Source organism: Triticum dicoccoides, chromosome 7B (assembly GCF_002162155.2).
Source record: "Triticum dicoccoides isolate Atlit2015 ecotype Zavitan chromosome 7B, WEW_v2.0, whole genome shotgun sequence".
Taxonomy (NCBI): Eukaryota; Viridiplantae; Streptophyta; class Magnoliopsida; order Poales; family Poaceae; genus Triticum; species Triticum dicoccoides.
In genome coordinates, this window is record NC_041393.1 from 747,877,467 (window position 1) to 747,900,140 (window position 22,674).

The 22,674-nt window shown below is 45.3% G+C and overlaps 1 protein-coding gene and 1 long non-coding RNA gene across 4 annotated transcripts; one reads left to right on the top strand and one right to left on the bottom strand.

Annotated features, from left to right (window-relative positions):
* Positions 1 to 13,156: 13,156 nt before the first annotated feature.
* Positions 13,157 to 16,161, bottom strand: LOC119335480. 3 transcript variants are annotated; one of them, XR_005161888.1, is made up of 4 exons: positions 15,684 to 16,161; positions 15,414 to 15,511; positions 14,053 to 15,331; positions 13,157 to 13,779 (listed from the first exon to the last, which is right to left on the bottom strand). It is a non-coding gene; the product is annotated as an uncharacterized LOC119335480 (long non-coding RNA). The 3 variants fall into 3 exon arrangements; XR_005161889.1 differs by having other exon boundaries at positions 15,249 to 15,331; positions 15,684 to 16,157; XR_005161887.1 differs by having other exon boundaries at positions 13,157 to 15,331; positions 15,684 to 16,155.
* Positions 16,162 to 19,980: 3,819 nt separating this feature from the next.
* Positions 19,981 to 22,429, top strand: LOC119335491. The gene is made up of 2 exons (XM_037607611.1): positions 19,981 to 20,685; positions 22,021 to 22,429. The coding sequence occupies exons 1-2, from the start codon at positions 20,409 to 20,411 to the stop codon at positions 22,167 to 22,169; spliced, it is 426 nt and encodes a 141-aa protein (XP_037463508.1). The 5' UTR covers positions 19,981 to 20,408; the 3' UTR covers positions 22,170 to 22,429.
* The last annotated feature ends 245 nt before the right edge of the window (positions 22,430 to 22,674 follow it).

Genomic DNA, 22,674 nt, shown 5'->3' on the forward strand with positions numbered 1-22,674 from the left:
TTCCACCATGTATACCAATGCATTCTTTTGTGTTCCTCATCATCGCCCACCAAAATTGTGCTATCAAATCGGTTTTCTCCTTGCATAGGCCATTGGGTAGGCGGAAAACATACATTGCAAAGATTGGAATAGCCTGGGCTACAGATTTAAGTAATATCTCTTTTCCCCAGGTAGATAACTGTTTCTCCATCCATCCCTTTCACAATAGGCATCTAGAACTTGCTGTAAGGAAGCTGCATTTAAAACATCTGCTTTCATGAGAATCAGATAATCATCAGCGAATAAAAGGTGTGATACTGATGATGCATTTCTGTACACTCTAATTCCCTATATGCCACCAGCTTCTTCTTCAAACTGCAATAAACTAGAAAGACCTTCTGCACAAAGGAGAAAAAGATAATGGGGGAGTGGATCCCCCTGCCTAATACCCCTACTCGGGGTGAAAACATCCGTCTCTTGAGAGTTAAACCTTATTTTGTATCTAATAGAGCCAATACAAGCAATTATCATTCCAATCTATTGTTCATGAAAACCCAACTTCACCATCATATCATGTAAAAAAGACCATTCCACCCTGTCATATGCCTTGTGCATGTCGAATTTAACTGCACATAGTCCAGTCTGGCCAGCTCTCTTGTTCTTTATTTTATGCACATATTCATAAGCTATAAGGATATTATCTATGATCATCCTTCTAGAAACAAATGCACTTTGGGTAGGGGAGATAATCTCAGGCAATATATTTTTCAACCAAAGTGCAACCATTTTAGAGATGACTTTATAAAGAACATTACACAAGCTTATGGGACGGAATTGAGTTACCAGTTCTGGACTGTCAATCTTGGGTATCATGACAATAGTTGTGTCATTCCATTCATTCGGGATCTGTCTTGAATTAATGGCAAATAGCACCTCATGAGTGATCTCATCTCCTAGGATATGCCAATATTTCTTAAAAAATATTGCATGTAGTCCATCAGGCCCCAGAGCCTTTATATCTCCAATTCTAAACACTGCTTTTTTAACATCATCCGCTGAGAATGGTGCCATCAAGAAATCATTCATCTGCTCAGTTACTTAGCGTTGTACCTTTTGTAATAGATTTGTATTTGTAAGCTGCACCACGGAAGTAAACAGGTGACTAAAATAATTCGAATGTAAGTGTTTAATTCCGGCATACGTCTAAGCCAATTCCTTCCTTCATCTTTTAGTTTTTTGACGTAATTCCTTTTCCTCCTTGTAGAGGCGAAGGCCTGGAAAAACACTATGTTACGGTCACCGCTTGTAAGCCAAGTCGCCTGCGACCTCTGCCTTGTCTGAATCTCCTCCAACTCTAGCAAGTACTCAATCAATTCAGCCAGTTCCCTTCTCTTTATGTCACTGTCGCCGTTCATAGGACCAGCCATGACTCTCTCAAGACACGTTGGACCTTGTGCAACCTCTTTTTTGGTTTCTTAAGGACACGCTGGTCCCAATCGTGGAACATTGCATGCATTTTATGGAGCTTCTCATAAATACTTGTAGCAGTAGGATCAACACGTATTTCTTCCCGCAACCATCTTGTCTCGAAACGCTTGACATGTACATTATTTCGTCCCACCTGATTATGAGCAAAATAGTCTGTATCCACACATAGGGGCCGGTGATCAGAGTGATTATATTCCAAATTTTGTAAGGCTGCATAAGGGAACAAAGCGGACTAGCCATCATTGGATAGTCCCCTGTCTAGTCTTTCATGTATTCTGCCTCTATGCCATGTGAAGGGATCACCGATATGCCCCATGTCATGCAATTCACAGTCATCTATTGCCTCTTGAAAAGCCTGCATGTACTAGATTGGTCTTTGATTTCCGCCCTCTTTCTCATGTAGATATTGCATCTCATTCAGATCACCGGTCAGCAGCCATGGTAAGTTGTTGCTATGATGCAACTGTCGCATACGACTCCACGTCATATGCTTATTTTCCCATCTAAACTCACCATGCATCCCGTGAAGCGCCAACTCACGTTAGTACCTCCTTCAATTCATACATCAATGTCAGGGTGGACGACACAAGCGGTCTTCCGGACCGGTCCGGGCAGGCTCGGTCCTGGCCTGGTAAAAAAATCAGCCGGTCCAATCCTGAAAATGGGACCAAAAAACTTTCTATCCGTTTTGTTTAAAGCTTGGTCCAACCGAGCGGACCGAAGAACATGTACTTGGGCAGCCGGCGGCATGGCGGGAGCAAGGCGGGGGCGTGCCGAGGGAGTGGCGGGGGCGTGCCGAGGGCTGCCGACGCTCGTCCGCTAGTCAGCACCGTCGTCGCTCATCCTTGCGGCCACTGGCCTCCCTAACGCCGGCAAGCATGTCTGTAATGGTAGGAATTGAAGCGGGAGACCCTACACCCCCGCATCTGTCATCATTCCCTTCGTCTCTGTACACCGGCCGTCGTGCCAAATTCTTCGTCGCAGCCATGCCCCAGCCTCCCTCCTCGATTCCTAAGCTCCCTCTGGTGCTCCCAAAGACGCCGGACACCTCTACGACGAGCCGCGATTCCTCCAGCGCCCTCCCCGCGTCGGCATGCTCCAGCACATATGCTCTGCAGTGGCCACCGGCCGGTCTGCACGGTCCGGCTCGGGCTATGTCGCTGCCGGTCTGGTACCCAAAAACAGGACCACGACGCTGCTCGGTCCGGTCCGGTCCGGACCACCGACGGCCGGTCCAAACGACGGCTCGGTCAGGGACGGACCGGCCCGGACCGTGTCCACCCTGACATCAATGAACATCGGGTCTAATGGTAATGTATGAACTTTAACATGATTTTTCGATAACAGCAGTAAACCTCCTCTCCCTCCGTCACTGGGACAAACAAACTTCTGGTCCATCTTGAGCCATCGACGTAGACACTCAGCCGGATAACTGTCAAGGTGGGTCTTGGACAAAAACATCACGTCGAGGTCACATCTTCGCTGGACATCCAGCAAAGCACGCACTGCCGGGGCGTTCCCAAGCCCTCGACAATTCCAACTTAATATCCTCATTACGTCCAGTTCTCTCCGAACAAATCAGACGAACTATTCAAAAAAAAAACTGCCGCAATCGCAATGATGCAGAGGGAGAAATAGTAGTTGATGAATCAAGAAACATAAACCGATCACACCACTTTGAAGCGGAGCTATGCCGGGACAAAAAACCAGCACTGCGGAGCGAGCACTGGGACGTGAAACGGGGCAGCCGTCAAATCCTTTGAAACAGCCACGAGCAACGCATTACCAGCAACGACTTGGCGGTAGGCCGGTAGCTGGGAGCAACGCATCAGCCGTGAGCAATGCATAAACGCATCACACGTCTCCTTCTCTGGTCAGATCATCAAAGTAATTGCATGAAGATGCCCACGACCTGTGGCAGCGCAAACACAGGATCAGCGGCCGCCGCCGGCGGCGGCGGTCAAAACCTAGATCAGAGGTCAACTCCTATTTGATGCCTGATGCGCCGGTTAAAGTTGTGGTCGAACGTCTTGGATCCATACTTAGAGCATCTCTAGCCGTTGGCCCCCATGGGGCGCGTAAAATCAACGCCTGGAGGCGAGCCGGCGCAAAAAAAGGCCTGGGGGCGAGTTGGTTCCCACTCACCGACCCCTCGTTTATGAAGATGCCGGCGCTGCGAGTGCGCCGGCCGAGCGGCGTCTCCGCTGCGGGCTCGGCCTTGACGCCGAGCAACGCCGGAGAGCTGGAGGAGTGGGGAAAAAGAGCGTGAGGAGGAGTGCGAGGAGGAAGACGAGGAGGAACCGAACCTCCTGGGCGTCCATTGCTCGACGCGACGGCGGTGGGCCGGGGCGGCTGCCGTGGGAGGGTATGCCAGTGGCGGTTCGTTGCCGCCCTCAAGGTACGACAGCACGCCGTCGAGCGTGCAGTCGGACGCCCCACCACATGCGGTGCCCCTCGCTGTTCTTCACGCCGCCCACCACCGGCGCCCCGTTGGTGGACGCCAGCCTCTACTCCTGGCGGCGCTCGAAGTACGCTGCCCACGCCGCGTGGTTGTCGACGGCATACTGGGGAAGGGCGAGCTGCTCGTCGGTGAGGGAGGCGTGCACGCGGTCGATCTCGGCGGCGAATTATGCGGGGCGCGCCTCGACGTCGGGCAACGGGGGAATGGCCACTCCCCCGTTGCTGAGCCTCCACCCCGTCGGCCCGTCGCGCATGTCCGGCGGCGCCGGGATGTTGGCCTCGAATAGGAGCCACGACTCCCACTCGTGGAGCGAGCGGCGGCCGAAGCCATTGGCCGCCGCCGCGTCGCCGGGAAAATGCGCGGCCATCGGGGTGTCGGAGTGCGGGAGAGGGAGGGAAGAAGCGTCGGCGGCGGCGCATGGGAGAGGGAGAGCTCAGTGGCGAGGGCTGGTGTGGCCAGAGGCGAGGGAGGCCACCGTCTTATATAGCCGCGCCCGTGTGTACGCGTGGCGGGAGGGGAGGCGTCGCCGCGCCGCGCGTGATGAGGAATCAATGGCAAGGCTGACCGGCGGCGGCAGCACGACAGCCTTGGCATTGATGCCTGATGCGCCGGTTAAAGTTGTGGTCGAACGTCTTGGATCCATACTTAGAGCATCTCTAGCCGTTGGCCCCCATGGGGCGCGTAAAATCAACGCCTGGAGGCGAGCCGGCGCAAAAAAAGGCCTGGGGGCGAGTTGGTTCCCACTCACCGACCCCTCGTTTATGAAGATGCCGGCGCTGCGAGTGCGCCGGCCGAGCGGCGTCTCCGCTGCGGGCTCGGCCTTGACGCCGAGCAACGCCGGAGAGCTGGAGGAGTGGGGAAAAAGAGCGTGAGGAGGAGTGCGAGGAGGAAGACGAGGAGGAACCGAACCTCCTGGGCGTCCATTGCCCGACGCGACGGCGGTGGGCCGGGGCGGCTGCCGTGGGAGGGTATGCCAGTGGCGGTTCGTTGCCGCCCTCAAGGTACGACAGCACGCCGTCGAGCGTGCGGCCGGACGCCCCACCACATGCGGTGCCCCTCGCTGTTCTTCACGCCGCCCACCACCGGCGCCCCGTTGGTGGACGCCAGCCTCTACTCCTGGCGGCGCTCGAAGTACGCCGCCCACGCCGCGTGGTTGTCGGCGGCATACTGGGGAAGGGCGAGCTGCTCGTCGGTGAGGGAGGCGTGCACGCGGTCGATCTCGGCGGCGAATTATGCGGGGCGCGCCTCGACGTCGGGCAACGGGGGAATGGCCACTCCCCCGTTGCTGAGCCTCCACCCCGTCGGCCCGGCGCGCATGTCCGGCGGCGCCGGGATGTTGGCCTCGAATAGGAGCCACGACTCCCACTCGTGGAGCGAGCGGCGGCCGAAGCCATTGGCCACCGCCGCGTCGCCGGGAAAACGCGCGGCCATCGGGGTGTTGGAGTGGGGGAGAGGGAGGGAAGAAGCGTCGGCGACGGCGCACGGGAGAGGGAGAGCTCAGTGGCTAGGGCTGGTGTGGCCAGAGGCGAGGGAGGCCACCGTCTTATATAGCCGCGCCCGTGTGTACGCGTGGCGGGAGGGAAGGCGTCGCCGCGCCGCGCATGATGAGGAATCAATGGCAAGGCTGACCGGCGGCGGTAGCACGACAGCCTTGGCATTGATTCCCGTGAAAACCGAAGCGATGAGGGCGATGAAGCTGCCGTCTCGCTGACTCGGCGTGCACGCAGCTGTTTCGCGCCAAAACACTCGCCCCGGGCGCCTCCCAGCGCGCCAGGTTCGGCCTGGGTCCGCCGGCGCTGATTTCGGCCCAAGCCGGCGAAAAAGGGCACCTGGGGTGCGACTGCGCCGTTTTTACGGCGCCGGCGCGAAAAAATCGCCTGGAGAGACCATGTTGAGGACGCGGCTGGAGATGCTCTTATTTGTTGGTAACAAGTTTACATACTTTTCGCCCATTATTTGTTTATTTGTTTCAATCCAGGATGGCCGAATTAGCCGTCAATTACCAACCACCAGTATATTTTGTGCCCTAAAATATCGGGTGCGTTGGTTTCATTCTGTAGGATGTTTTCGTAAGTGTAGCTCGGCACGTACATATACAACTAGCAAATATTGCCCGTGCGTGGTAATGGGAGACAAAAAATTATAGCTAACCAAATAAGTATGACTCAATATCCTGATATCTGAGCGTACTGTATTTTAACATAGTGGCTCGCTATGTTGTCATTTTTTTTCTCACCCTAGTCGGTGATGGTCGTGATGTATACGTGATCACAATGCATTCGATGTGGTAAATCCCAAGGCTATGAGTTTGCCAGTGCATGCCACACTTGTCATTATGTTGCGCAAAGGAATGTTTAAAATTTTAAAAACAAATCTCGTTGACCACGAACTACTGCCAACGCCAAGACATATAAAGACTTTTATAAAACTAATTAAATCCTAGACATAAAATACTTTTGCATCAGTGAACAGTTTTCCGAATCGACAAACATTTTCTTTTGAAATATTTTATTTTCTCAAAAAAATCATGAACATTAGTTTTGTTTACAAAAAAAATTAAACGCATGAACTGGTTTCGAATTCATTAACATTTTTGACTCAACAAACATTTTTAGAGTCGATGAACTTTTAAAAAAAATTGGGGAACAAATCTAAAAAAACAAATATTTTTTTATTTTTGTGAACATTTTCTAATATGTCATGGACATTTTTTTCTGGTTCCCGAATATGTTTTCAATACACTGTCATTTTTTCAAAATCATGAACATGATATAATTTCCGGACCATTTTTTCCAAATTGTGATTTTTTTTAATAATTTTGCAAACATTTGTGCAAAACCACCAACATTTTTTGAATCTGTAATTTTTTTATGATTTTCTAAACATTTTTTGAATTCACATATTTCTATGATTTCTCAAATTTTTTTTAGAAGTCGCAACTGTAGAATATTAAAATCCCGAATTAATTTCAAGAAGAAAGAAGAAAGAAAACAGAATGAGAAAAGAAAATACAAAAATGGAAAATGGAAAAAAGGGGAGTGAAGCTCGCACAGAGAAAAGAGAGATAAAAGATGTGGTAGCTAGGGATCGAACCCAGGTCTATTCGCTAGAGGAGAGATCACCTAACCACTTCGCCACCCGTCGTTCCATGACTTGTATTCGTCGCGGCCCTATAAAACAACTAAGGTGGCGGCGATTTTTGGTCCGAAAAATTGATCGTTTTTCCACTTACGGGTGGCATAGGTGGGTAATTTTTATCAATTTAAAGGGTAGTTATAATGACGGACGACCAGAAACCGAATATGCTTTATTATTATTACTAGCAAATATGCCCGTGCGTTGCAACGGGAGAAAAGCTATTAGATTATGCACGTGCGATAGATAGAAAAAAATTATGAACCAAATGCCAGGATGAGATAAGGACTTTTAGAATGTAATTTCATAAAGTATGTCTGGGTGATGTCATGACGAGATAAGAGACTTTTAAAAAATCATTTTAAAAATAAAAAATGTGATGGTCTCATCACGACTTGATTTTCTAACGCGTCATAACGAAAAAAATGTCGGTGATAAAACTGCATTGATGGACACTGCATGAGCTAGACCGATGAGTGAGTGCCTTGCCTTGACCTAGCATAGCGGTGTTTATAATAATTAGTAATGTGGTATAAAAAATATAGCTGTGTATGAAGGCAAAATAGAAATTTAGTCATTTTTATATAGCTTACAAAAATTAACCCTTAGAAAGTTGTGTCAATTTTTGAGGGTTCAACGGTGTACAAGACACGGAAAACTTTTTTTTATCCAAATCAAGGGACCGAATACAATCATGAAGCGACCCCTACAGATCTCCTGCGACGGTTCATTATGTTCATTATTTATGGATCTGTTTTAATTTTTGTGAACATATTCCAAACTTTAATGGACATTTTTTAAATTCCCTAATATGTTTTAAATACTGGATATTTTTAAAAAATCATGAACATTTTTTGTTTCCTGAAAATTTATTTGAAACCGTGATAGTTTTTTATAATATGTGAACAATTTTTTGAAATCATGATCATTTTATGATTTTTCGAATGTTTTTTTTAATTCACAAACAGTTTATAATTTTTCAAGACTTTTTCTGAAATATTTTTTTCCTGGAAATCACGAATAAATTTAAAGAAGAAAAAACTAAAACAGAAATAAGAACGTGAAAGGCAAAAAATGAAATAAAAGCAGGGGCATTGCAACCTGCAAATGGGTCGGCCTATGTGTGCGGGAGGAGTAGGCGCGTCATAACGAAAAAAATGTCGGTGATAAAACTGCATTGATGGACACTGCATGAGCTAGACCGATGAGTGAGTGCCTTGCCTTGACCTAGCATAGCGGTGTTTATAATAATTAGTAATGTGGTATAAAAAATATAGCTGTGTATGAAGGCAAAATAGAAATTTAGTCATTTTTATATAGCTTACAAAAATTAACCCTTAGGAAGTTGTGTCAATTTTTGAGGGTTCAACGGTGTACAAGACACGGAAAACTTTTTTTTATCCAAATCGAGGGACCGAATACAATCATGAAGCGACCCCTACAGATCTCCTGCGACGGTTCATTATGTTCATTATTTATGGATCTGTTTTAATTTTTGTGAACATATTCCAAACTTTAATGGACATTTTTTAAATTCCCTAATATGTTTTAAATACTGGATATTTTTAAAAAATCATGAACATTTTTTGTTTCCTGAAAATTTATTTGAAACCGTGATAGTTTTTTATAATATGTGAACAATTTTTTGAAATCATGATCATTTTATGATTTTCCGAATGTTTTTTTTAATTCACAAACAGTTTATAATTTTTCAAGACTTTTTCTGAAATATTTTTTTCCTGGAAATCACGAATAAATTTAAAGAAGAAAAAACTAAAACAGAAATAAGAACATGAAAGGCAAAAAATGAAATAAAAGCAGGGGCATTGCAACCTGCAAATGGGTCGGCCTATGTGTGCGGGAGGAGTAGGCGCGTCATAACAAAAAAAAATGTCGGTGATAAAACTGCATTGATGGACACTGCATGAGCTAGACCGATGAGTGAGTGCCTTGCCTTGACCTAGCGTAGCGGTGTTTCTAATAATTAGTAATGTGGTATAAAAAATATAGCTGTGTATGAAGGCAAAATAGAAATTTAGTCATTTTTATATAGCTTACAAAAATTAACCCTTAGAAAGTTGTGTCAATTTTTGAGGGTTCAACGGTGTACAAGATATGGAAAACTTTTTTTTATCCAAATCGAGGGACTGAATACAATCATGAAGTGACCCCTACAGATCTCCTGCGATGGTTCATTATGTTCATTATTTATGGATCTGTTTTAATTTTTGTGAACATATTCCAAACTTTAATGGACATTTTTTAAATTCCCTAATATGTTTTGAATACTGGATATTTTTAAAAAATCATGAACATTTTTTATTTCCTGAAAATTTATTTGAAACCGTGATAGTTTTTTATAATATGTGAACAATTTTTTGAAATCATGATCATTTTATGATTTTCCGAATGTTTTTTTTAATTCACAAACAGTTTATAATTTTTCAAGACTTTTTTTGAAATATTTTTTTCCTGGAAATCACGAATAAATTTAAAGAAGAAAAAACTAAAACAGAAATAAGAACGTGAAAGGCAAAAAATGAAATAAAAGCAGGGGCGTTGCAACCTGCACATGGGCCGGCCTATGTGTGCGGGAGGAGTAGGCGCGCTTGCGAGACGAAAAAGAAGAGATAAAAGGTGGGCAGGCGGGGATCGAACCCTGGTCTCTGTGGTGGAAGCGTGCAGCGCTGGCCACTGCGCTGAGCCATCTTCGTGTTATATTAGGGGATCTCGGCTTATATAAACCCGAACTAACAGTGCGATGCGTGAACCGTTTTTTGCCACTTACGGGTGGCATTGGTGGGTAAATTTTGCCAACTTCGAGGGTATTTTTTATGACGGACGGGCAGAAGCACTATTTGCTTTATTAGTAGGGAAAGATTATTACTAGCAAAAGGGCCCGTGCGTTGCAACGGGAGAAAAAAATTCATAATTTCAAATGGTCATGATCACATTTCGTTGCATCACCGAGATACAATATCTCTCTCAATTTCTCGAAATCATGAACATTTTGAAATTATGAACAATTTGTTAAACTCATGCACATATTTGAAATCGCAAACAACATACTATTACAAATTTCTGAACATTTTCTACAATCAAGAACATTTTTTCAATTTATGAATATTTTTTGCTATTTACAAACATTTTTTAGAAATTGTGAACATTTTTAAGCAATTTTCCTGAACTGGCAAACATTCTATAATCGATGAAAATATTTAGAAATTGGGTGGAATAGTTATTGAATTTGACGAACTTTTTTTGATTTAGCGAACATTTTTGGAAATGCCCGTGCCTTGCAACGGAAAAAAACTATCAAGTTATACATGTGTGGTAGATATAAAAAAGTATGAATCAAATTCACAAAGTATATACAAATCATGTCATGATGCGATAAGACACTTTTAAAATGTAATTTCAAAAACGAACAATATGATGCTCATCAAGACTTGATTTTTTAAGGCGTCACAACAAAATATTTTGTGGCTGAGCAAACTGCATTGACGGACCCTGCCTGAGCTATACTGATAAATAAAGTGTCTCGTCTGGACTTAGCGTAGCGGTGTTTACCATAACCACTATTGTGATATGAAAATAAGCATAACTGTGTATGGAAGCAAAATAGACATTTAGTCATTTTAATATAGCTTACGAAAACAAACCCTTAGAAAGTTATGTCAATTTTGTTGGGCTCAGCGTTGTACAAAACACGGAAACCCTTTTTTACCCAACGCGAAGGACTAAATAAAATCATAAAACGAGCTATATAGATCTCCTAATAAAACCTTTATGGAACCTACAATTAGTTTTGTTCATTATTTACGGATGTGTTTTAATTTTTGTGAACATTTTCTAAAAGCTGATGGACATGATTTTTAAATTCCTGAATATGCTTTGAATATTGGCTCATTAAAAAAATCATGAACATTTTTTATTTCATGAAATCATTAGAAATCGTGATTTGTTTATAATTTGTGAGCAATTTTTTAAGTCATGAACATTTTTTGATTTTTAGAATATTTTTTAAATTCACAAACAGTTTACCATTTTCCTACTTTTTTTCAGAACTCGCAATTGTTTGATATTTTGGAAATCCGAAATTAATTTTGAGATAAAAAACCAAAACAGAAATAAAAAAGTAAAAAGAAATAAAAAATAGGGGGCGCCATCAATCCGAAATTTATTTTTAGGGAAAAAACAAAATAGAAATAAAAAAAAGATATAGAAAACAGGGGGCGCCACGACCCGCACATGGGCTGGCCCATTACTGCGCTTGGTAAAAAGATAGAGAAAAAGCGTGAGAACCAGGGATCGAACCCTGGTCTCAGCATCGTTGCCTCAGCCATCGCGCTGCTCATGCATTGGTGCTATTATATCGTATCCACCTTTAATAACATAATCCTGGAGCGATATTAGAAATTAAAAATGAATCGTTTTTGCCACTTACGGGTGGCATTGGTGGGTAATTATTGCCAACTTCAAGGGCATTTTTAATGACGGACGGGCAGAAGCACTATTTGCTTTATTAGTATATAGGTAAAGATTATTACTAGTACAAATGCCCGTGCGTTGCACCGGGCGAAAAAAGAAGCAGAACCTGCTTCATGTGCCATTGTGGACCATCTTTATATCCAATTTCAATAAACGCCGATGATAAGGTTAAACATGGAAACTTTCTTACTTTTAATAAAACTTAAATTTTTCATTAAAATTGGAACACTTTTTTTAGAATAGTTATGTTTTACGAAATTCAAACATTTCTCAAAAAATAACATTTTTTTTGAACATATTTTGTTTTTGTTGTACATTTCTAAATGGAAATATTTTTAGTAAAATGGAATTTTTGGGGAATTTTGAATCTTTTTAAAAAACATGCGAACATATTTTTTTCAAACAAAAATAGTGTGAACATATGTAAAACTGTGAACATTTTTAAACTATATTTGCTGTGTTAGGTTTTTTTTTTGCATATAGTTTTTTTTCATATAGTTTTTTTAGAGCATTTTTAGGAACTTTTACAAATAGTTGGTTGTTTAGTTGGGAAGAGTATTTTCTCTTTTTTTTTCAAGTATTTTGGCTTGCCCAAAACAAAGCACTTCGCAACAGCCAGACGCTCGGCCTCATCACAATCATACGCACTCTACTCCTCCATGACCAATCGATATTGCGCCGCCTCCGTCCGCATCGCCACCTTCTCCTCCTACAGATTGGTGATCATGGCCATGGCCTGGGCAGCCGCCACCGCCGACGTGATCCGCTCCTCCTCCAACTCCTTCTACACGAGCGCCATGGACTTGCGGTCCAGCTCCACCCGCCACTTTAGCTCATCAAGCATGCTAGTCTTCAGCCTCAGTATCAAGCATGCTGCCGTCAAAGACGCCCAAGTAGTTCCCTTGCAGGGAGAGCGCCCTGGTGATTTAGAAATAAGCAATCATCTATGATACACCGATTAACTGGTTTCATGTTTGTTATCCTACTCCAATGGCAAAAGTGTTCTCTATTTTTGGTAAGGTGGCATTTGAACTAAAATGGTAGACTTCACAACAAATTGAATGTGACTGGTATTTTATCTATCCCCAAGAACCGCACCTTACAGGAAGAAAATCTCACTAAACCCTAAACATACATTGGTACAGCAACTCAAGGACCGTGTTTCTCTCACTTGATAATCCAAAAAACAACTAATTTCAGACTGTCTGAGATTCTTGTTGTCAAACTGTAAAAAGCCCCCAACTCAACACAGGCCAAGAACTAAAGTACAGAAGGAACACAATGGCTGACAAATTAACCGCAATAGTTCTCGGTTCATCGAAAGAACGACTTTTGTTTCTAAGCTAAGAAGGTTCAGTTAGATTCATCTCCTCAATCGAGAGAATGTGCTCCAGTCAAACAGCTAAGGGAATGATGACCAGATAATTGGATAAGATTTGGAAATCCAGGCAACGGCACATTCAGGCCAGATTTAGTAAATTGATGAATGACAGTACACTTTCTTTAATTTGCACCATCCAACTCTAAACGAAACAAATCAAATAGATCTAAAATTGGGTAGTGACTTGTGATCATCAATCAATAGGAGCAGAGTATGGTGCAGATCTACCAATAATTTAGGTGCCACCGGAAACACAACTGTTCATAATGATTTACCACAAACTTGAACAACCAAAAGCAGAGACCCTGATTCAATTTGTTTGGGTGTGCTCAAAAGCAGGGTTGCTGCCCGTAATAATCCAAAAACACTAAAGTCTAAACCTCTGAATCATTAGACTACTTGTGAGCAAATTAATCAAGGAGCCCTTCATTCAGATTCAGGGTTTAATTAACTGATTAGTTAAGATCAAGTGTCAACTGGTTCACCAATTCTGTTATTCCCGGGAATGTTGATCTGGTGAGGCTATTCTGGCTTGCATCAAGGTGCTAGAGCTTAGAATGGTTACCAAAAGCTGCCGGTATCGACCTGTTTCATGTGTTCATGTGATGGTCCAGGATCTGCTCGACTCGTTGACCCTACTTGTTTACAGCCAACGAAACCTCAGATACATGTCTAAAGCTCATTAGGGCTGACAGCCATCACACATGTCATGTTCACCTGTTCAGAGGAAATGGAAGTTTGCTCCACCAAGTAAACAACCTTGACAAAAGATAAAGTTACCAGAAGTCCTTTCATAATCATTTTGCACAAACGTACACCACCTATATTGGAGAACAAAGTTGACCTGCAACCAACAAAATGCTCAGATTACTTCATAAAGACATATCAATTTTTACTATGAACGAAACCTTCAAGGCAAGACTACTGCAGAACCTACCACTAAGTCGAACTATATATTTTTTTTACGATTGCTAGGCATACTCGCGAGTTCACAAATAATAATAATCCAAAAAAGTTGAATCCTTCATTTTTAAAATTTGAGCATTGGCGCATATCCACTGTATGGATTAGTCATAGTATCTTTTTCTAAATCTCGACTAAACGGTGATGCACGCACACTTATCTTGGCTTGACCACCTGCACAATCAGATCTTACACTGGACATTGGTATTGTCTGATGCTTCCCATCGAACATCAGGCAATTTGAGATTTACCATTGCCCTAGGGACTTGACATCCCAGCTATCTTGCTCTAGCAGCTTAGTGGTACCTGACCAAAATGCTTGGTGCATGTTTTGGAAGTTGTTCCAAATCTGTGCAGCTCCCTAGGCAGACTCATAGAAGGTTGAACAATGTTTTGTTAATCAGTTGCAGCATAAGTACACTTAAAAAATGCATAAAACAAAATATACCTCCTTAGGTGCATCCTTTATGATTCTTGGCAGTTAGGTGAACATAAAGATAATAGGAAACATAAGAAACTGGCTTTTAAAACTTGCATTGCAGTATGCAAGAAATTGATGATACTGTCCCCAAGTGGTCTAGGATAACCCGGTGATAAAAAATACACTAACTGATTATGTAGAGAATTATAGATTCGCGAAATCCTTAAATCAGTATTTTAATCAAACAACGTCTGTTAATTTGGAACTATTTACTATTGTTGATCGTTCGTAAGTCTATTCAGTTACAGAAGGTTCTCAATCAGATTAGCCATCCCTCTTTCATTCAATTAGGTTCAGCAAATTCCTTTTATTACCTTGACAATGCCCACTGCTGGACAGAGTTAATATTTTTGGCAAGAAATCTCTGTTATAAATGGTCCAATTTTATCTATATGTATTATGTATGCCCCCAACAATAGAAAAAATAATATTGGTCCTCTTCCTCTCTAGCAAACCTTCGCCAGTGACAGGGATATGCCAAATTGCCAATGACCTTTCTCTGATTTCTGAGTTTCAGAGGTAGAGGGTGGAACAATTAGAAAGTCAACAAAGGGCTAGATGAATCTGATTGAAGAACTAAAAGCAGCAGAATATCTTGTTGTGCATAAATCATCAATTATATGTCCAATTAGTACTGTCCAGTTAAAGTCGAAGCTAGAATCATATATCTTACAACTGTACTTCCGAAAAGAACCATTCAACGTCAGACTTTTATCATTGCTAAACATCAGTATCTCATATCATACAGTGATAATCCTCCTAGATTAAGATTATACCAAATCAGTGAACGAATAAAATAACTACAATTTGGAGCTTCAAGCAAAGCAAACAGTTAACTTAATTCTCTAGTCGACGGACTATGTTGTTACCTGAAGAATCATCCTCCCCCTGCTGTTAGTTCAGCACCTTGGCCCCTCGTTCTTGGAGCAGCATCCGATACCAAATCTCCAACCTGGTAGCCAATTCTGGTCAACAAATAGTAGCATAGGATACTTCTACAACTAATTTAAAATCAGACAAGAAGACATGCTTACTGCCATGTTGGCGTATATGACACTGGAACCACTCATGCGAGCATTGTCTAGATGTATCTCTTTGGGTTTAAAACTGTGAATTTCAGAGATGCGCTTCTCTGAAAGCATAAAGATGCCATATCAGACTCAACACTTGGCTCAACAAATCATACTGTTCGGTGCAAGTATTCGTACTGCTTTCATGTGCAAATCCAAGTGAGAGTGGTATATTGGTAACCCATATCTGAGTTGAAAACGGGGAAACAGAAGTGTGATTTTAGAGGTGAATACCTTATCCTCCAGCTCATGGTCAGATGCGTATTAGGCGGCAGCATCCTGCTCGTAGGTTGTGGCTCCTCTTCCACCTCCCTCTGCGGCCCGTTGCTAGATGGAAAAGGGAGTGCAGCATCCGTCGTGCGACAGATCGATTGACCCGACTCCCGCCTCTTCCTCGATCTCTCGCCCCCTGCAAGCTTGCGCCGCTGTGGTCCGTGCCCCGGCCGACTCTCCATTTTCTCCTCCTTCATCTCCCCGTGCGCCTCCTGCCTCGCTGCCGCCGCCTGATGCGGCACCCGAGCACAGCGCCTCCTCGACGCCTCGCTGCTGCATCCTCGGAGCACAGCGCCGCCTCCCCGCCTCGATGTCGCCGCCTGATGCGGCGCCCGAGGGCACCGCCGCCTCCACGCCTCGTTGTTGCATCCTTGGAGCGCAGCGCCGCCTCCCCACCTCGCTTCCGCCGCCTGATGCGGCGCCCGAGCGCGCCGCCGCCTCCCCGAGCGCCGTCTCCCGCGAGCCCACCACCGCCCCGCCGTGCTGGAAAAGGGATAAGATAGAAGACAGGGTCGCGGGCTGAATTCTTGGAAACGTAGGGCTTTTTTATAAAAATGAATCGTTTTTTCAGATCCACTTACATAGGGACGGCGGGTTAAATTCTCATAAAACAGGGGGATTTTTTTGCAAAATGGCCTGCGACGGACGACCAGCAACCCTATTCTCTTTATTATTAGGTAAAGATAAAGATATATATTATTATAATATTATATTATTAATTATTATTATTATCATTATTATTATTATTATTATTATTAGGTAAAGATAAAGATGAAGATAAAGATAAAGATGTGGCTCGTCCGATCTCTGCCGCCGCTTTGCTCCCATCTCCGGCGCCCTGCGTCTGCACGCGACCGCTCCATCCTGCTGGGAGGATCATCGCCACATGCATCCACCTCGGCGACGGACGTCGACGACAGGTTTAACCGGAACCCAGCGTGCAGCACATCGGCGGCGGCGGCCGGAACATGGCCATTGTCAAACCGGCCGGACTTCTGCAATGGCTGCGATTCCAACCAGCTGCTACAGCGGCAGAGGCATCTGTACCTGGCGCTGGATGATTGGGAGAATGGCTTCTCCCTGCACAAGCTCAGCTTGGACGACCTGCTCAGCGGCGACGCCGCCGACGTGGAGCTGCGGCGCCTCCCTGATCCCGTCCTCCGCCTCGCGTTTGTGACGGTCGGTTCAGATCCAAGCTTCCATGCCCTAGGCAGCAACATTGTCGTCAGATCCGACTCGTATCGCTTCAGCAGCCTGACCCTCGTCTACAACACGGAGACGGCTGCGCTGGACATCTGCAACTCTCTCGAGCAGCATCTGCACTGTACGTACCACGCCACGGCCGCTGGCGACAAGCTGTTCACGTTCGATTTCGACAGCAGCAAAGGCCTATACCTTGGCCAGACTCCGTCTACTATCAATGGATGCGGCTACCCTGACGGCAACGAGGTGCCGCGGGGGTGGATCTGGGAGAGAATCCCTGTGCCACCGCCGTTCACCCGCCACGGTGACGGCTACATCTCGGCGACCGCTCTACATCCGGATGGCCGCACCATCTTCGTGTCCGTTAGGAGCGACTTTGCTCTAGGGTCGGACCTAGAGTCGGAGCAAGAGCGGGAGAGGAAGTTGCTGTTGGGTACCTTCTCGTTGGACACGGAGAGCGGTGAGTGGACGCGCCGTGGCGATTGGTGCATGCCGTTCGAGGGCCAGGCACACTACGACGGCGAGCTAGGCGCATGGATTGGCACCAACATGGTCTATAACAAGGAGGACCAGAGCGACCACGAGCACCTCTTCTCCTGCGACGTCCCGGACCTCGGCAAGGGATCCACTCAGGCGCCGGCGTGGAAAGTGGCCACTGAGAAGCTGACCTTCCTCAAGGCATCGTTGAGCTCCACGGATCAGCCTGTGCTTGTCAGCACCGGCGGTGGCATGTTCTCCCTCATTGAGCGCACGATACGCGAGGGATTTGGCTTCACGCACTATAGGGGCGATGGTGACAAGTGGCAACTCCATGCGACCATGTTCCGTGTCAAGTATGGCAAGAATGGCGAGCTTGTGGTCGCGCCGGTCTTGCCTGGTCGGTCATATCTCATGTCCCGCTATCTCGCTAACTTTAAGGTGTCTGCATTTTGGATATGATCCCTATCGACTGTTTTGTCCTTAGCTTGGATTTCATTATTATGTTTTCGAGACCCGAACGAATTTCACGAATTTTTGATGATTTGAATTATTATTTTTGCAAATTCAAGCAATATTTGAACGAATATAAACACTAAAATGATGTTCCATCATACTGCTCGAGTCGAGAACCCACAACACCGCATTAGAGAAAAATTACTTGTCGTCGTCGAGGATGCGTCTTGCAGTTTGTCCATCTTGTGAACGAGACAACGATGGGGTGTATTGATGAAGATGTCGATTAAGACCATGTTGATGAGTACATGGTGCCCTGTCCACCCGAGAAGCTGCCCTTGGGCGGCGGTGGTCATGGTGGGTGAGCGGGAGGAGGAAGATGAGCAAGAATGTGCATGAGTGATTGTCGGCAGCTCTTCAGGTCCACGACGTTGATGCCGGAGTCTCACCCTCAGACCTACAGTTACGGTAGGTAAATGACATTGTACGTAGGTGAACCTGCAGTGTACGGAAAAGCTATAAAGTATGCCGTCCAAATTTATTTTTCTCAGCAGAAAAAATATTTACACGGAAATATTATTCAAGACATTCTTTTGATCTTTTTTTAGGGGTAAACCTAGTTCTTATTCATCAAAAGCCAATGTTTATGGTTCAGGTCATGAGGTTGGCCAAGCCAGAATGGCGCCCCTGACCTAGAGAGAGAGAACTTGGCTAGACTATATATGTACATCCGAATTGGAAGCAAGACTTTCAAAAGTAAAATTACATTGAAATAAGAATACTTGAAGTCTAATCTCGCCAATGATAGCTCCGTAGTTGCCTCGGCTTCCATTGTTGATATCATCAATCACTTTCTTTGCGTCTGATGCAATGACAAAATTTTGGATGTGAAGATCTTCTTCTAGTGCAATTGCCTCCCGACACACAATCGCCTCCAATGTCGGTGGATCATCAATTGCCACTAGGACAAGTGAAGAACTGCACAAGTATGCGCCAGTACCGTCCCTGCAGACCGCTGCTGCTGCTCCCCTTCTCCTTCTGACGCCGGCGTCGTCGTGTATTTTTGCAAAACCTGGTGGGGGAGCCCTTGTTCGCCTTTGCTGGGTAACGACTGTCGACCCCTGCCTTTGTGTTTGATGGTTTTTGTTGATCGCTTCTAGCTCATCAACGAATCTGTTTATGAAGGAATGTGGTGTTTGCGGGCTTTGAAATATACCTTGCGTCTCGCCGCCCAAATCTCCCATAGAGTGACCGAATGCTTCACAAACATATCATGGGATAGTAACTAAATCGCTGTAAAAATCCACTGCTTGGCACTAGGCTCGGTTGTGGCAATCAGTGTCTGGGCCGGATCATCGGCAACAAGTGATCTTTATATGTTCTCAAATGAAAAGAAAAAACGAGGAATGGAACGAAGCTTCCTCTTCGGCCCAAAGCACAACTCTTTTTTGTGTTTTTAGGATAGCAGAAACATTTCTTCACCAAAAAAAAAATGTCCACATCACGAGCCCCTAAAAAAAATTGGCCACGAGGCTCCATTCAGTATCTCCGATCCCCTCAAAAAAAATATCAGTTATCTCCAAGGGCTCCAACTGCTACCGAGAAAAAAAGAGAAACAAATCTCCATGGCTGCCGGCTCCGGCGGGGTTCGTTCCATCATGAGCGAGGACGGCGACGAGCCGGCGCCTCGCCGCCTGCGAGCTTCCCCTTCCGGCGCGCCGCCGAACAGCGGCGACATCCTGTGGGAGATCTTCCTCCGCCTGCCCGCACTGCCCTCCTCCCTCCCGCGCGTCTCCCTCGTCTGCAAGCGGTGGCGCCGCCTCGCCGCCGACCCTGTTTTCCTCCTCCGCTTCCGCGATCGCCACCGGAAGGCCCCGCTCCTGGGGCTCTTCAAGGAGTACGGAGGGTGGGTCTCCTTCACCCCCGTCCTCGCCCGCCCCGATCGCGTGCCCCGCCAGCGCCTCTCCATGCGGATCGACTACGGCGGCGCCGCCGACTCCTACCCCTACCACGGCACGCTCCTCGGGTGCCGCCACGGGCGCGTCCTCATCGTCGACCATCGGCGTCGCGAGGCCCTCGTGTGCGACCCCGTCACAGGCGACCAGCGCCGCGTCGCCCTCCCACCGAGTTCGGCGCGGGCAACATGGCCCACGGGGCCGTTCTCTGTGCCGACGGCGACTCCGGGCACGTGCACGGGGGCTGCCACTCGAGCCCCTTCAAGGTGGTAATGGTGCAGACCTTCTCCAGAGGGAAATATGATTCCCGAGCCCGCGCCCATGTCTACTCGTCGGAGGCCGGCATGTGGGGCAACCTCGTCTCGGCGCCGGAACGATTAGAAGGCGGTTATGTCGATTTCTGCCGCCCTTCCGTCCTCGCTGGCAATTCCATTTACTGGTGGATCCATGGCTCCTATGACATGGAGATACTTGAGTTCGATATATTGGTAGGCAGAGCCTAGCCGTGACCCAAAAACTTCCTGTTAGAGATATCCAGAAATCGAAAGCTTTCATTCACATCATCCAGGCAGTGGATGGCAGTGTTGGCTTCGCCATGTTGTCGTACCCAAGCCTCGAAATGTGGGACCTGAAAGTCGATTGCGATGGTGGCGCCACATGGTTTCCGCGGAACACCATGAATCTCGAGCTCATGCCAAATACGAGGGCTGCGGAAGCTGCTATAGTCGGGTATGTGGAGGATGACGATGCAATTCTTATAAAGTTCAACAACGACGTCTTCATGGTTCAACTTGAGACAATGGAGTCAAGGAAACTTTGCGAAAGCATTGTGAGGCACCAATACCATCCTTTCACAAGTTTGTATTCTTCAGGTAAATAGCTCATCCTTACATTGTTGGAGTAACCCTGATCCTATTATGCGTCACACATGGCTGCTGTATTACCTTTACCCTGCTTTGAAGTTTTCTCTAACAACTTAAACTTGTGCATCATTTTTCTTTCTGCTTTGATGAATGAAGTTAAAATAGTTGTGTTGTGTTCTTCAGGTTATCATTCAAATTGGACTTAGTGTCGCGGTTTTACAACACTTATTATCGGATCAGAGGGAGTAGCTTTCTTTAGATATCGCAATCTATTTTGACCCGCTTACATTCTTTATAGAACCACTACGAAATTTGGCAAATTTGTTCAAGACAAGTGAAGTCAGAGGCACTTTACCTCCATGGTAAATAATATTGTGCTCTAAGGGGGACATCATCGCTTTACCTTGCGCAGCTTTTCTTACCAGCAGATTTTATAATAGAAATGTCATTACAGATGGCAAATTTACTTGAAATCAAAGCTTGATGCTTCATTCGTAAGTAAAAATGCACTTTCTGTGAATACTACCCTGGCAATTATAAAGAATATGACAGAATGATATATCAAAACTTATCTTATTCCGAGTTAACTGCTGATAAGTAGAAATCAACTTGTATTGTAATACTTGCAACCTGTGAACCCATTTGGTCCTTTGTGAAATATATTGACTGGTAGGCAGTTGATAAGTTAACATGATATATAATTTATATATAGTAGTTTTACACATCTCTGTACAGTTTCTGTTTTTTATTAGGATGCTCTGTGTTGGATGTGGCTGCCACATTCAGATCATTTTTTAACAGCTCGTGATGTACAACAATTAAGTGCTTAGAAACACTCGCCAAAAAAAAGGTGTTTAGAAACGATATGAATAACAGAATGCCTTTTTCCAATTTATCCATTCTGTGTGAAGCTAGTCTTACTGTTGTCTTAGAGAGAACAGAGACACCTATTGATTTATGTGAAACTAGATTTTCTTGTTTAGTACACTTATCACATGATTCCTCTGATCAATAGAGTGATTGCGGTTGGACTGGCATTGGTGCAGTCTTGTGTAAATTCAACCAGTCACAGATCAGATCAGTATAATAGAGTCCATCAATTCACCCACCGATTCTGAGATATCCTGAGGCCTGATGTATATATACTCGGGGTAGCAGTAGGGAGATAAATTTGATGAATATCATAACATTTTATTTTGAGCACAAGAAAGTGCAACAGCCTTTGCCCAAATAAAAGCAGGAGAATGCAGTAGTACATTTACGAGGAAGTTAGGTCGCTTATTTTACTTTCTATACGGATGTTTCTGTCTCGATAGTGATTATCTGTTTTTGGATTGCAAGCAGGGGAGTTTGGTCGCTGCAGAGGTCTGGATAGCATGCCGAGCCCAGCAGATCCTGCCATCCCGACGAGCATAGCAGCTCCACCAGTCATCAAGGCACCAGAGCAACAGGCTTGGACATTCCAGCATGTACCAAGGAAGCGTAGGAGTTGATGGTGAGTTTGGTACTGTGATGCCTGTCGAGTTCGCTGGCTTAGAAGAGCGGAGTCACTACTACACGGCGGATGCATCAGAACAACACCGTTTCAGCTTCTTGGAGAATTGTCGATATCTTCACAGTAGGATGATATAATGTACTAGTATGATCCTCCCACACACGCATTTTTCTTCTTCTCTCGGAGCCCTCCCCTCACTATTTGCTTCTCCATTAACAATACTGAACTATCCTATATGGTCTAGTGGTAGACACCTTGGTTGGAGCTGTGGCCGACCCAGGACTCATTCCCCCTATAAGAATAAGACGGGGAGCTTCTTTTCCTCCTTTGTCATCATTTTCTTATAATACTGCAAACTCTTGCGATCTGGATTTTTGAGTGCCCTTGTTTTAGGGTTAGTCGGGTTTTTTATTAGGCTTGAAGAACAGTCCTGAACCAGTGGTGCAATAATCTTCACTTATGCCAAGAGGTCATGGGTTCGACGTGCCCTCTATGCAGTGGCG